The sequence below is a fragment of the Sprattus sprattus genome (assembly GCF_963457725.1).
Source record: "Sprattus sprattus genome assembly, chromosome: 15".
NCBI lineage: Eukaryota > Metazoa > Chordata > Actinopteri > Clupeiformes > Clupeidae > Sprattus > Sprattus sprattus.
This window is the reverse complement of record NC_137913.1, coordinates 7,020,267-7,035,894: the sequence shown is the minus strand read 5'-3', so window position 1 is coordinate 7,035,894 and position 15,628 is coordinate 7,020,267. Positions and strand designations below refer to the sequence as shown.

General features: G+C 42.3%; 1 protein-coding gene across 1 annotated transcript; it reads left to right on the top strand.

Annotated features, from left to right (window-relative positions):
- Positions 1–2,791: 2,791 nt before the first annotated feature.
- Positions 2,792–12,464, top strand: LOC308376231 (tripartite motif-containing protein 16-like; the record flags this gene model as incomplete). The annotated part of the gene is made up of 8 exons (XM_080852526.1): positions 2,792–3,382; positions 4,340–4,435; positions 4,667–4,900; positions 7,273–7,438; positions 7,545–7,577; positions 8,055–8,114; positions 10,821–10,877; positions 11,947–12,464. The coding sequence occupies 8 exons, from the start codon at positions 2,792–2,794 to the stop codon at positions 12,462–12,464; spliced, it is 1,755 nt and encodes a 584-aa protein (XP_080708652.1).
- Between the last annotated feature and the right edge of the window lie 3,164 nt (positions 12,465–15,628).

The window sequence follows — 15,628 nt, the reverse complement described above, 5'->3', positions numbered from 1 at the left end:
GTGATTATATTGTAAATGTGTGTGTGAATAAACTAGACTCACAAGCATTATAGTGCTGTTTTGGAGTAATTTGATTGGTGTATGTTTCTGTGTTTGTGCTGGCTCTGTGAAATGCTGCCTGCTCTCCGCTGTCCCTCCCCTCCTGGGGCAGCGCTGCAAACATAAGACTGTTGCTATGGAAACGACAATGAGCGTGAGCGACACAGGCCAAAGTTTACATTGGGAGATTGGGCAGTTTCAGCCCCACAAAATCTGATTAGCAACCCTTGACCAAGACAAAATAAAACATACTAAGACAGATCTATGCCACTAACGTTACAGCATGATTTGTTGCTGTTATTTGTTTCAGTTGTGCCTTTCGTTTCATGCTGTATGTGTGTGCCACAAGCTTGATAAAGAATGTTATATAAGCAAGTTATTTAAACTATGTGTCTATTTGATTTACTTTGTTGCTGTATTTTATGCGACATATTTGTGTGACGCCTCCGAACTGAAGCATGTGGAATGTAATTGAAATAGGATTTCTGCTCCCTGCCAGCACTCAAAATGCAGCTCATAGCCTATGCCTTCCTGGGCTGGGCATATAGGCAAATCGCCACTTAAAGAAAAATTGTTTATATAATAATATAATAATCAGCCAGCTCTATTTTTGTGAAGATGGCATGACATCATAAAAAATTGCCCCATCAGAAATGCCAAGCTAAAATCGCCACAGAAAGAAAGTCATATATGTGGTGTCTTGTCAAGACAAGCGATCAATAAAGCTCTGACACAAAGGGTTGCTCTGCAGTGTAAACCTAGAAATGTGTTTGACATGAAGAATTTAATATCTCTCACTTCACAGCATTATAAACAATATGCAAGGCATGACTCAGATGTTCCACTACACCACAGAACAAGGCATGTCTCAGATGTCTACGAATGCTTATTTAGTTTGAGTTCAAGTAACACCTCAATAACATAAAAACAGTTTAACAACATACAGATCAACCAGGAATGACAGAACAACAACTGTCACAACAATTCAATTAAGCTCCATGATGTTTCAAAAAAGATTAGATGTTTTCAGAGTAGATAGGAGTAGAAGTTATTCTCTTGTCAGCCCTTCTGTTCACACAGCACACACACACGCACGCACGCACGCACGCACGCACGCACGCAAACACACGCACACACACGCAAACACACGCACACACACGCACATGCACACACACGCATACACACACACACACAAACACACACAAACACTAGTTCGAGGTTAGACAGGTTCAGTGTTATTGACCTATGTGCAATTTTCATCCATCGTTTTTCAACTAAAATACATCATATTCATCTGCACATTAAAATTCCCTGTGTGATTACAAATCACTTTATGAAGATAGCCAATGAAAATCGCTTGCTCTTTAAAGCCATTACCCAGGGAAACAAAATGAAAGCTTGACCCTAAAACATTTGCAGACAAGATTCAACCCACAAGTGAAATTCAGAACGCCTTACAGAAGATGAAAAGATAGGTCCACTTGAAGAGATGCTCCACTTGAAGAGATGTCTTACAGCTTTTGTTCTTTTTGTCCACACCCCCGTCTGCCTTCTGCATTGTCTCTGATGAGCCTCAGAGTTCACAGGAAATTATATTTCATGTCACGCTCATGTCAGTCCCGTCTCATTAAGAGTTCAAAAGGTTTCAAGCTGCAGTTGTAGTGTTTCTTCATAGCTAAGTTTCACCTGGAGTCCCTCATTAAATAGTACATGAGATGCTTCTTTGATCCACAGTGTGCATTTGTCAAAATCTCATGCTGAAATGAGCAAAAGAAATCTGAGCTGCTTCAATTAGAGGTTTCAATTCAATCAATTATGTAGCAATAATCTGCCAAGATCAGTATTCATTGAAACTGTAAGAAACGATTAAGATATTGAGACTTCCGTCTAAAGGTAGCTCCCAGCTCACACTCTCCATTTCAACAATGCAGAAAGATATTGGGTAAATTTGAAGGTTTGCCCTTCCAAAACCTGCCTAACCACAACACACTTAAAGGTGTTTACTGGACAGGTCTAAGCATTAGTATTGTGTAGTTTAAGAATGAATATGAACTTGTTTTCTTTGCATTATTCGAGATCTGAAAACATTCCATTTATTTTGCTATTTTGACCAATTGTCATTTCTCTGATGGGTTTAACCCATGACTGCAAATTCACCTGTGCACATATGTCAGTGTATTTCATACAGTCATTTGTGTATTGTTTCTTTAGTAACCCTTAAAGGTTTTGTGAGATTCAGACATATTTTACACAGCTGTCTGTATATTGTTCCTTAAGCAACTTTCATGGGTTTTGTGACATATTCAGTTATGCATGCTGTTTACTGGCAGCGGTAAAGAAAATGAGAATATGTCTCAGTGCCTCACCCTGCATATGGTTGTAGCTTGAATATGATTGTAACATAAATATGGTATGTCTTCTACTGCTACCAACCTGTTGCTTGTTTGTAAACTCTGTGTTTGATGATTGATTCAAGTAAATGTTCTCACTGAGGAATCATCAGCTTGTTATTATTTATCCCTGCTTTTCAGGGGTGTACCATACACACACACACAAACATACGCACACAAACACACACACCTTTTTCCCTGACTCGAACATTTAAGCTAGACTCCAAAGACTGACGCAATATGACAACTAGGAAGCCACTCCCCAGCACACAATGTTGTGGTGAAAATGAAACTTAAGAATCACTTGGCAGGTCTTTCTCTCAGAGTGCTTGTGCTTTTGATTGTGAGAGAAAGCAAACAAAATGGCAGAGTCAGTTTTCAAGAAAGAAGAGGACTCCTTCACGTGTCCAGTCTGTCTAGATCTGCTGAAGGATCCAGTGTCTATTCACTGTGGACATAATTTCTGCATGAGGTGCATTGAGGGCTGCTGGGATCAGGAGGATCAGAGAGGAGTCTACCGCTGCCCCCTGTGCAAGCGCACTTTCACTCCCAGACCTACACTCTACAAAAATACTCTGGTTGCTGAAATGGTGGAGACATTTAGTAAGACCAGAATCCAAGCTTCTCCTATTACTCCCTCTAATGCTGGACCTGGAGACGTGGAGTGTGACGTCTGCACTGGAAGAAAACTCAAAGCTGTGAAGTCCTGTCTGGAATGTCTGTTGTCTTACTGTGAAACTCACTTCAAAGTTCACAATGATGTCAACCCCGGAAGAAAACACTCAGTGATTGGTGCCACAGGCAAGCTACAGGAGAGGATCTGCTTCCATCATAAAAAGGTTTTAGAAATATTTTGTCGAACCGATCAGAGTTGTATCTGCTATCTGTGCACAATGGATGAACATAAAGGCCATGACACAGTCACTGCTGCATCAGAATGGAAAGACAAACAGGTCAGTACTGGAGCTACATATGTGACAATCATTTCTATGAGGGCTCTTATACGTATTAACTGTGAAAGTATTTTTGTAGTTATAGTATTACAATCTCACCAGTCTTTAAGTCGGGCCATTTCCGCAATGACCTCGCCCATTAAAAAAAGGAAGAATCAGGAAATATTAATGAGGTGCAAGATCCATTGTTGAGTAAAAACAGGTTCTACAGGTTCTGAGCCATCTTGACTGTTTAAATACCAGTGCTCCTGTAACATGTAGATCTGACCATGCCACCCAGTTTATAGAGCTGGGACTCTACGTGTACAGGTTCTTGGTTTGGTGGGAGCAACACAACAGAATCATCCAGCCAACAGAGTTCTGATTACTTTTTTATTTTTTATTTTTAATAACTCGGCTTTCTAAAACAAAAGGTCCACACAGATCTCCTACAGCATACCTAAACTTAGAACCATGATCTTGTGCAGCAGACTTGGCCTTCATGGCACTCTAACGAATCCTAAGTCAAGCACAGTGCTGTTCATTTAAAAAGGTGCCAATCATAGTTGGCAATCAACAGCACCAGTTACCACGCAGTCAGCCGCTGGTTAGGTGCAGTCAAGGGGGCGGTGCCCAGCAGAGAGTTCCAGTAATGAGTGGTCCTAATTAAAGACACGGCAACCCAAACATACAAGCAAAATAAAACACTCCTATTGAAACAAACAAAACGTGACGCATAACATGGACCACACACCATTATCCAACATCCCAATATGATATCTTTTAAACTAAGCTCATGGCTTTATCCTGATTTTCACTTGAAGATGATGGCGACAGCTTCATTGTGTCATTAATTATCTTGAAAAGACACAAATGTACTTATGAATGTTCAGTTGTCATGTGTGATGTTTTATCATCATTGTTGTAAACCTTTCAACGATAATACAGTGAAAATAAGCTGTTTTTGTTTTTTAACAGGGGCAGTTAGGGAAGACACAGAGGAGATTCCAGCAGAGAATCCAGGAGAGAGAGAAGGAGCTGCAGGAGCTGAGGAAGGCTGTGGAGACTCTCAAGGTGAGAACTGACCACATAGGACAACAGCTGGCTCAGCAATTGCTTGTTATTGTGCTATAACCGTTAGGGTGCCATCTCTACATGATACAGACCATCACAGAAAGACATGGTTTGGCAGGATTTGTCCTTGGTGACTTGATCAAAAAGAGCTAATCACACCACGAGTGAGTTTGCTCCTTCATTTACCTCTGTGGGTCTCCTGCCCCCTCATCTTTGTGTGTCTCCTAACAGAGCTCTGCACAGACAGCAGTGGAGGACAATGAGAAGATCTTTACTGAGATGATCCGCTCCATTGAGAGGAGGCGCTCTGAGGTGAAAGACATGATCAGAGCTCAGGAGAAGGCTGAGGTGAGTCGGGCTGAAGGACTCCTGAAGCGACTGGAGGAGGAAATTGCTGAGCTGAAGAGGAGAGATGCTGAGTTGGAGCAGCTTTCACACACAGAGGATCACATCCATTTGATCAAGGTAGCAGAATTTGAAATAAAGCATCCATGTGGGTTTAAGAGAGGAAAAAGGCATCATTTCTTGATATTTAATGTAATGCAGGGGCGGAGTGGCCATTGGGAGCACCAGGAGTTTTCCCGGTCGACCGGTCGGCCAATAAACTCACAAGAAGCAGCCTGTAGACCGGCCTTCGCAGCCGTGTCGAGTTCATGAGCGGCCAGTTGAGTTGGCATGTACGTCAAAACATGGTCCCATGAAATCTCCAAATTCTCTGAGAGTTACACGTTAAAGCAGTCCAACCAGTATTTATAGCACTTTTTGTCTCTAAATGTCATTCATGGTGTGTGTCAAACTCACTCCCATTAATCACCCTTCTGAATTTTGTTTAGTCTCCTATATTGATGTAATTCTTTTTATTCAGACGCTACATTACTTTCATGACCACAAATTAGTGCTGTCAAACGATTAAAATATTTAATCGCGATTAATCGCATTTTTGTCATAGTTAACTCAAAATGAATCGCGATTAATCGTACATTTATTAATCGCAAATTTGTATCTATTCTCAATGTCCCTTCAATCATTTTTTTTTTAAAATGCTCTTTTCAACATGGAAAAGTGGATTGGCTTGCTTTATGCAATGTTTTATTTTATTGAAAAACAACATTGCCAAACAGGGCGGTACAAAATAAAATTATAAAATGCACATTTCAGATAAACAAGGACTATAGTGCAGTTAAACCATGGCTTAATATTTTCTTTTTTTCAAGTTTGCTATGAACATAGAAGTCAGGCCTCTTATTTCAAAAACAATGAACTGTAACAGTTAGGTTACCAATAAAAGGTAAGCCTACTACTTCTGTGCTTTCAGCCAGCTGCCTGTTGACATTTTCAGACAACAGTGAAGCTCGCTTTTCAAGCACAACACAACTTTTGAAGGTAAACTTTCTATTCAGAAGCTTTTTATCATCCATTTTGCCATATCGCGCTCACCATTCACTCAAACGTAACGTTAGCCTACTACACAGTTTGGGAGAGCAAAAAGAACGTTAATAAAAAAAAAGATTTTTTTTTTTGTTTGTTTTTTTTTACAACGCGTTAATCGCGCGACAAAAAAAATAACGGCGTTGAAATGGGCTTGCGTTAACGCCGTTAATAACACGTTAAACTGACAGCACTACCATTAATATAAATTGGCCAGCGATTTAATTTGTTTTTTGTTGAATGTAGAATGGTCGGCGCAAAGCCTCATGGGAAATGCGTATCGTTCTGCCTTTATCCAGTGAACGTAGGGAGATAAATAAGCGGCTATCAGGGAGAGAGAGCAGGTGAAGCGGACCTGATGGAGGGACATAAGAGAAAGGAGAAAGGAGGGGCCGAAAAGGCCGGACTGAAACAGAGGCGGATGCTGGAGGAGAGTGCATCGAAATGTACAAGAATTAGGGATTTATTCAACCAGCCGTCAACTAGTGATGCGAGTGAGTTGACAGGACACATTGTTGCGAATTAGCATAACATTTGAGCTAATACGGGACGCGATTTGTTCCGTATTTCCATAAATGTGCATATACAAATACACATGTCTGTCACCCACACATCAACACTAAATCAGAATCAGCTCAGCGCTGATGCTGATCAAACAATGCTAGAAGAAGTCACAGCTACAAGTATAGGTGCACACATTGCTCAAAAATGCAGTGTATAGACTTAACAACATGCAGAAGTTCATTAGAGAAATATGATCATGAAATGTAATGATTGCAAGATAGTGAGAATGGGTCATTCTATTGAAAAGACATGTTGTCAAGTGTGGGTCATTCATGTGCAACTAATTTTTATACATGATTTATGTAATTGTGTTGCATTTAACCATGTAGTGGGAATAATGTTGATAATAGCTGTTTTTATTTTTTGTCATCTTAAGCAGACATAGAGGAAGATGATATGTTGGTCAGTGTAAGGAAGAGTGAAGCCTCAGGGTCCAGGTCAAGGTCCAGCATCTGTTTATTTGTAGCAAACACATAAAAGCTTTAAACCTACACTTTATTGTCAATTGTGTGATTTTCCTTCTGCCATCTAGTGGTCATATTTCCGTTAAGTCCATACATTTTGTTTGTGTAGTAGATATACGGGAGGTGAAAGGGATGGGTTGGGCCAGTTGTGGGCTCGTTGTGGGCCGGTGCAGTGAGAATTGTCCCGGTGGATTTTTGTGTCCCACTCCGTCCCTGATGTAATGTCTTAATGTGTCTAACATATTCACGTACCTAAACACATAAGTGCATACACACTAAACAAACTGAATTCACCCGTCAAGACTGCAGCCTTTGGGGAAACACAGACCTGGCTGAATATTCAGGAGGTCTGCCTCACCTTCTATGTATTTCTCTCTGTAGAATTTCCCGTCCATCAGAGACTCTTCTCGCTCCTCGCCCAGCGTGACCTTCAACCAAAGCTTCTCTTTTGAGGCTGTGAAGGAATCTGTCTCTGGAGTGAAGGTGCAGCTGGAGAAGAAACTGGATGAGATCTTCAGGCAGGAAGTAGTCAGGATATCTGCAGCAGGTGGATAAACATTTAGAACTGACTCAATGATTAATTCCTTATTTCAAAGTTTGAGAACACAAGGATCCCACTTCATTTTGAAGTATTTTTCTGTATGTCTCAACAGTGATAAATATCCAGATCATCCAGTCTTTAAAATGTGAGTCTCTCTCTCTCTCTCTCTCTCTCTCTCTCTCTCTCTCTCTCTCTCTCTCTCTCTCTCTCTCTCTCTCTCTCTCTCTCTCTGTCACACACACACACACACACACGCACACTCACACACACTGCATTTGAAATTTGATCTCAGTTTTGGGTTGAAGCATTAGACACATCAGTAAACATGTTGTGAACAGGGTTTAGGTTACATTCCTGGACACCAGTGACGGTTAAATGTTATATCTAAGCACTGTAAAGCTGAATATCCCTTGGGAAAGGAAAAGGCAGTTGCCTAAGAAGTAACCTGTCCTTTCTCAGCTGAAGTGTATCGACTTTTAACTGGTCTGTCCCAGTTGCTTAAAACAAACACCTGAAGATGAAGCCAGCTAAAACTTTAAGGGAGTCAGTGTGTGAACATAAGTGTGTGAGTCTGGTATTCAGATCCTGGGTGAATGAGTGTCTCTCTGTGTTGGGATCCCAGATGCTGATCCTGAGCTCCCAGTCAGAAGAACAGACAGTAAAAAGTGGCTGCCACCAAACAGTAAGTCTTTACTGACTGATTCTAACAGCCTCTAAGCCTTTACATCAGGGGTCTAGCACAGAAATAATAGTTTAAATGTATCTCATCACTGATATAATCTGATCTCAAGAAAACCCTCTTTCAGCTGCGAGACATAGGAGGCATGGAGGTGTGGTCGGGCTCCAGGGTTTGAAATAATGGCCTTGATCTTAATTATGTGTAAAAATGCCCTAAACTTTAATAATCCAGAGATTAGGAGAGATAAAGCATAACTACTCTATCTTACATTTTGATCAGGGAAAATACAGAAAAATGAAAGCCAATGGAGGTAAGAGATGGAGTTACATTTCAGGTTCAGAAACAATATCTCTGTAAACAAACACTTGTTCCCTAAAACTGCACAAATGATCTGGACAGTTTCCTGCTCCTGTTCATACATGGGCTCACCTGGGGCGTTGCCCTGGCACTGTACTGACAGGGTCATGTCCACTCTAGGCAGGGTCATGTCCACTCTAGGCAGGGTCATGTCCACTCTAGGCAGGGTCATGTCCACTCTAGGCAGGGTCATGTCCACTCTAGGCAGGGTCATGTCCACTCTAGGCAGGGTCATGTCCACTCTAGGCAGGGTCATGTCCACTCTAGGCAGGGTCATGTCCACTCTAGGCAGGGTCATGTCCACTCTAGGCAGGGTCATGTCCACTCTAGGCAGGGTCATGTCCACTCTAGGCAGGGTCATGTCCACTCTAGGCAGGGTCATGTCCACTCTAGGCAGGGTCATGTCCACTCTAGGCAGGGTCATGTCCACTCTAGGCAGGGTCATGTCCACTCTAGGCAGGGTCATGTCCACTCTAGGCAGGGTCATGTCCACTCTAGGCAGGGTCATGTCCACTCTAGGCAGGGTCATGTCCACTCTAGGCAGGGTCATGTCCACTCTAGGCAGGGTCATGTCCACTCTAGGCAGGGTCATGTCCACTCTAGGCAGGGTCATGTCCACTCTAGGCAGGGTCATGTCCACTCTAGGCAGGGTCATGTCCACTCTAGGCAGGGTCATGTCCACTCTAGGCAGGGTCATGTCCACTCTAGGCAGGGTCATGTCCACTCTAGGCAGGGTCATGTCCACTCTAGGCAGGGTCATGTCCACTCTAGGCAGGGTCATGTCCACTCTAGGCAGGGTCATGTCCACGCCATTGACACTGAATTCTACCCCACAAACTAGTGTTTCGCTTTACTATTTAAATTTCAACGCAATGGAAACTAAAGTTGCCTCGTTTTTCAGCATCAGGGCTGTGATCAGACTTAAGCTACTGCTCTCTCATTATTCCCTATGAACTTCTCTCTAGTTTTCTATCATAACTCTGGGAATTTGACATTAAAACAGCAGCAGATTTGGGACGTATCATTCCAAGACACAGTAAGGTGTGAGACTGAATGGCTGCGCCCAGGCAAACTCTGGATCCTATTTTGTAGATATTGTCCAGAGGTAATTTCTGAAAGAGGCTAAAGACATCCCAATGTACATACTCTAAAAAGATTTTTATCCCCACTATGTCTGCAATTAGGTTGTGTTCATGAATCAATTAAATGGTTTAAGAACTGAAGGACTTTTAAATGCCCTTACCATCCTAATGAAGATGAGTGACTCTCTATTGAGTGCATCTCCGTCTTCTCTTGTCAGTAAACTAACTTCATTGAGTGCATATTGTACCCCACCTCACTTACATATCTTCTAATATATGTTATGTTTGGGTCTGCTGGACCCATATTTCATAAAAGTTTTTAAGCTGTAGGAGACAGATGCCCTCTGTAATATATGAATCTACTCTTATATCCAGACAGAGTATCAGTCGTATGCAGTTGCAGTCATATTTAAAGCATGGGTATCTTTCCACTCCCTCCTTTCTGTCACTTGTGTTTCAGTTGTTCACAATTGTTGTTATTCTTGTCTCAATACAATACACACTTCCCTTAAAAACTATTCACACAGTGGGCTTACACACACCAGAGCACATCACTCTTCTGACTTTATGAAGAAGTTGTCATTGAATACATTTTTTATCAAAGCAATGCAAAAGTATCCAAAGTTTAGTTTACAAAGTTTGCTGATATGGTGAATGTGTTAAGTGTTTTATAAAGTGTACATAGTATTGAGACAAGTTTAAAAATTCTTGTGGTTGTTATGATAAAAACAGATGATGTTGTCTGAATTTTTGATATACAACAGGAGAGTCAGCATTTTTTATATATGAGCATATGGGTCCCTATCTTGCACCCAGCGCAATTGACATTGTCACCGACGCATGTATCATTCCTATTTTGCACCCGGCGCACAACGGGATTTTCCCTCCAGAGGCGCGCGTCGAAATGAACTTGGCTTCCCTGGTGGTATTTTGCAGTTTCAAAACAACAGTGCGCCGTAGACCAGAAAAAAACCTAGTCTAATGTCAGAGGCGCATTGTGTAGAGTCTGTGGCGCGTATTCAGACGCTATTTTAAGGGCGCGTGCTTGGCCGCACAGTAGGACCTATAGGCTACACTTTACTTCTCTCGTCTACACGAGAAATTTACACCAATAGCAAATACGCCATAGAGCCGCCCACACAGCTACTTGCGTTTGGCGCTGTCCTACTTGCGTTTCTGATCGTTAAAATGTAAAATTAGCTTGTTGTGATGTTTATGAATGCCTTCGCACCCAGTTTAATGGGCTGTAATGTGATGTTTTCTGTCTCAGTGTGTGAAGTACAGGCTGTTTTTCCTGAACCTGTGACCAGAGAGAAGTTCTCACAGTGTAAGTTGGACATAAAGACATGCAAGCTATCACACAGATACATACAACTTGCACACACAGGGATACACTCATGTGCATAATATCATGATCATAGTAGCAAACCCACATACAAATCCCCCCCCCCACACACACACACACACATCCATTCATGCTTTTGAACTTTGGAATATACAGGCGTTGGAACATTTACACCCTCAGTGTCTCTCCTATATAAAAATATCTCAATTTACACACAAGCGTTTACACACACAAACAAACACACACACACAAAATTGTATTGAAATAGCGCCAAAACCATAACATTGACTCAAGGCGCTTTACAGAGTCCAAGCCTGAACCCCCTTAGAGCAAACACAATGGTTACAGGGGCAAGGTAAGACTCCCTGTTAATCAGGAAGAAACCTTAAGCAGAACCGGGGCACATAAGGGGGGACCCATCTGCTTGGAGCTGGTGGACTTTCACATACAAAGACACTTGAACACTGGAACACTCCTATATTCAAAGGACTCATCTCACACAAAGGAATCCAATCAAACAAACCCAAGTACTTACAGAAACTCAACATCATTCATTCATAAAAAGGGCTACCTTCAGCCAAACACACAAACTGTCTTTTACAATCACACACACACACACACACACACACACACACACACACACACACACACACACACACACACACACACACACACACACACACACACACACACACACACACACACACACAGGCACACAGGCACACACACACACACACACACACACACACACACACACAAAACACACACACACTCACAAAGCCATACTCACTTTTGAACTTTATAATTTGTAATACAGACATTCACACATGTACACCTGCACAAACATGTACAGAATCACACACACATAAACAAATCTCACTTATATGTGAAACATTCCCTCACAGAAGAAATTACAGAAAAAAATCAAATCCCCGACATGATGCAAAGATTCATATAAAAAAACAAAAACAACAACCACACAAACACACACCTAACAAACAGACCTGACACATATAAATACCTACGTTTGTCTTGTCTTCTCCTCCATCAGACTCCTGTCACTTCACACTGGATCCAAACACAGCACACAGACTCCTCCATCTGTCTGAGGGGAACAGGCGGGTGGAGAGGAGAGCTGGGGCCCAGTCATATCCTGATCATCCAGAGAGATTTGATGGGTGGTGTCAGGTGCTGTGTAGAGAGGGTGTGTCTGGACGCTGCTACTGGGAGGTTGAGTGGAGTGGGAAGGTTAGTATAGCAGTCTCATATAAAAGCATCGGCAGGAGAGGAGATGGTCGTAATTGTGGGTTTGGATATAGTGATCAGTCCTGGAGTCTGTTCCTCTCCCCCAGAAGCTCCTGTTTCTGGCACAATGATGAAGAGACTAAACTCCCTCTAGTGGCCAGCTCCAGAATATCAGTGTATGTGAATCACAGGGCAGGAACTCTGGCCTTCTACAGCATCTCTGGCAAAATGACCCTCCTGCACAGAGTCCAGACCACATTTACTCACACACTCTACCCTGGGTTTGGGTTTGGGTTTGGGTTTGGAGCAGTGAAGCTGCTGTGACTGACATGTCTAGATGCTGCTAACACATACATCTCACGCATCATGTACAAATCACTCACACAGTAGCAGTGGCGTTTCTACATTAGGGGCACATGGGGCACTGCCCCACCAGATCCAGCTGGAGCTGTGGTGCAGAAAGCTCAATACATCTGTCTTATTTCATTTAATATGCAAAGTAGCGATTCAATTGTAAATGTGTGTGTGAATAAACTAGACTCACAAGCATTATAGTGCTGTTTTGGAGTAATTTGATTTGTGTGTGGTTCTGTGTATGTGAAATGCTGCCTGCTCTCTGCTGTTCTTCCCCTTCTGGGGCAGTGCTGCAGCCTGAAATCATTTCTGTTTATAAGACAACATTTTATGTAAGTTTTTTTCATTTAACAGCATGATTTGTTGCTGTTATCTGTTTCAGTTGTGCCTTTCCCTTCATGTTGTATGCGTGTGCCACAAGCTTGATAAAGCATGCAAGTTATTCGAACTATGTGTCTATCTAATCTTTTTAGTTTATTATATATTTGATTTACTTTTGTAGCTGTATTTTATGCGACATGTTTGTGTGACGCTGAGAACTGAAGCATGTGGAATGTAATTGGAATAGGATTTCTGCTCCCTGCCATAACTCAAAATGCAGCTCATAGCCTATGCCTACCTACCTGGGCTGGGCATATAGGCAAATCGCCACTAAAAGAAAAATAGTTTATATAATAATGATGGCATGACGTCATAAAAAAAATGACGTCAGAAATGTCAGGCTAAAATCGCCACAGAAAGAAAGTCATATATGGGGTGTCTTGTCAAGACAAGCGATCAATAAAGCTCTGACACAAAGGGTTGCTCTGTAGTATTAACCTGGAAATGTGTTTGACATGAAGAATTTAATATCTCTCACTTCACAGCATTATAAACAAAATGCAAGGCATGACTCAGATGTTCCACCACACCACAGAACAAGGCATGTCTCAGATGACTACGAGTGCTAATTTTGTTTGAGTTCAAGTAACACCTCAATAACATTACAGTTCAACAACATACATAATCAACCAGGAATGACAATCAACAACTGTCACAACAATTCAATTAAGCGTCATGATGTTTTTAAAAAGATTTGATGTTTTCAGAGTAGATAGGAGTGGAAGTAATTCTCTTGTCAGCCCTTCTGTTCACACAGCACGCAGGCACACACGCACGCACGCACGCAAAAACACACACGCACACACACACTAGTTCGAGGGTAGACAGGTTCAGTGTTATTGACTTACAAATCACTTTATGAAAATAGCAAATTAAAAAGATTGCTCTTTAAAACCATTACCCAGGGAAACAAAATGAAATCTTGACCCTACAAGAATCAACCCACAAGTGAAATTAAGAATGCCTTACAGAAGATGAAAAGATAGGTCAACTTGAAGAGATGCTCCACTTGAAGAGATGTCTACAGCTTTTGTTCTTTTTGTCCACGCATCCCCCTCTGCCTTCTGCATTGTCTCTGATGATATGAGCCTCAGCGTTCACAGGAAATTATATTCCATGTCACGCTCATGTCAGTCCCATCTCATTTAGAGTTCAAAAGGTTTCAAGCTGCAGTTGTAGTTTTTCTTCAAAGCTCAGTTTCACCTGGAGTCCCTCATTAAGGGATACACGAGAGGCTTCTTTGATCCACAGTGTGCATTTGTCCAAATGTGCTCATGCTGAAATGAGCAAAAGAAATCTGAGCTGCTTCAATTAGAGGTTTAAATGTAATCAATTATGTAGCAATAATCTGCCAAGATCAGTATTCATTGAAACTGTAAGAAACGATTAAGATATTGAGACCTCCGTCTAAGGGGAGCTCCCAGCTCACACTCTCCATTTCATCAATACAGAAAGATATTGGGTACATTTGAAGGTTTGCCCTTGCAATAACTGCCCAACTTGTATTTCATATAATGTTTCTAACCACTACACACTTAAAGGTGTTAACTGGACAGGTCACTTTTGAAAATACAGCTTGCAGCTTATTGATACAGTTCAATTCCACTTCAGTTCGTTTAAAATCAATGAACCTCCCAAAGCTTTAAACCACTAGAGGAGCCCAGCAAGACTGTGAGCTGGGGCTTAACATTGTTGCTACGGTGTCTGAGGTGGCACATTCTGAACATTCTGCACATTCTTCTATTCACAGCACCACGCTGCCGGTGGCGCAGTGGTTGGGGGGGATGCCGATGCGGCGGTGGCGGCAGGTGAACATCTTGCGCAGCTCGGTGCGGAAGCGTCGTGCAGCCAGGCGTACAGGAAGGGGTTGCAGCAGGACGAGCTCAGTCTTGCGTTTGCGGGCGCGCTGCGCCTCCGCCTGGCTCAGGGTGCGGTGGCCCGGCACCACGCAGTTGCGCAGCTTTACGGAGATGCACAGGTAGGAGATGCAGAGCGTGGAGAGTAGCAGCACGTAGGTGATGAAGAGCATGCTGTAGGCGTAGGCCAGCCGCTGGCGCTGACGGCCGATCCAGAACTCCTCGCAGATGGTGAAGCCCTCGTCCCTGAACTCCACGTGGTAGGTGTGCGCCACGGCCGGCGCCACCAGGCCGCAGGAGAGCAGCCAGATCCCCGACAGCAGGTAGGTGCAGCCTACCACTGACACACACACACACACACACGTGACAAGTTGTTACAAGCTAAACGGATAATAAACTAAAGGTCACAAGGTTAGAATTATGTCATAAAGATAGCAGAATCATACAGTCATGAGATCAGTTTAAAACCATTAAAAACTTGTATTGTCTTAAAATGAGTTAAAATGCAAAACGCCTTTAATTCATTCATTGTTTACTCCATTTGTTATTATTCAGAGCTGTGGTATAATGGTATTATCAGTGATCTGTACAATAGTCTAGATCTGCCAGCCTGAGATCGATTGTTTTTGTGTCCAGTAGTAGTATTTTCCTCATGTGAGTAAATGTTCTTACTGAGAAAACATCACCCTGTGTGTGTGTGTGTGTGTGTGTGTGTGTGTGTGTGTGTGTGTGTGTGTGTGTGTGTGTGTGTGTGTGTGTGTGTTTGTGTGTGTGTGTGTGTGTGGAAAAAAACCCTCCAAGCTTGTTGGCAGAGTTTAACCCATGACTGCAAATTCAAATGTCAGTGTAGGGTTAGGGTTAGTCATTTGTGTATTGTTTCTTTAGTAACCCTTATAG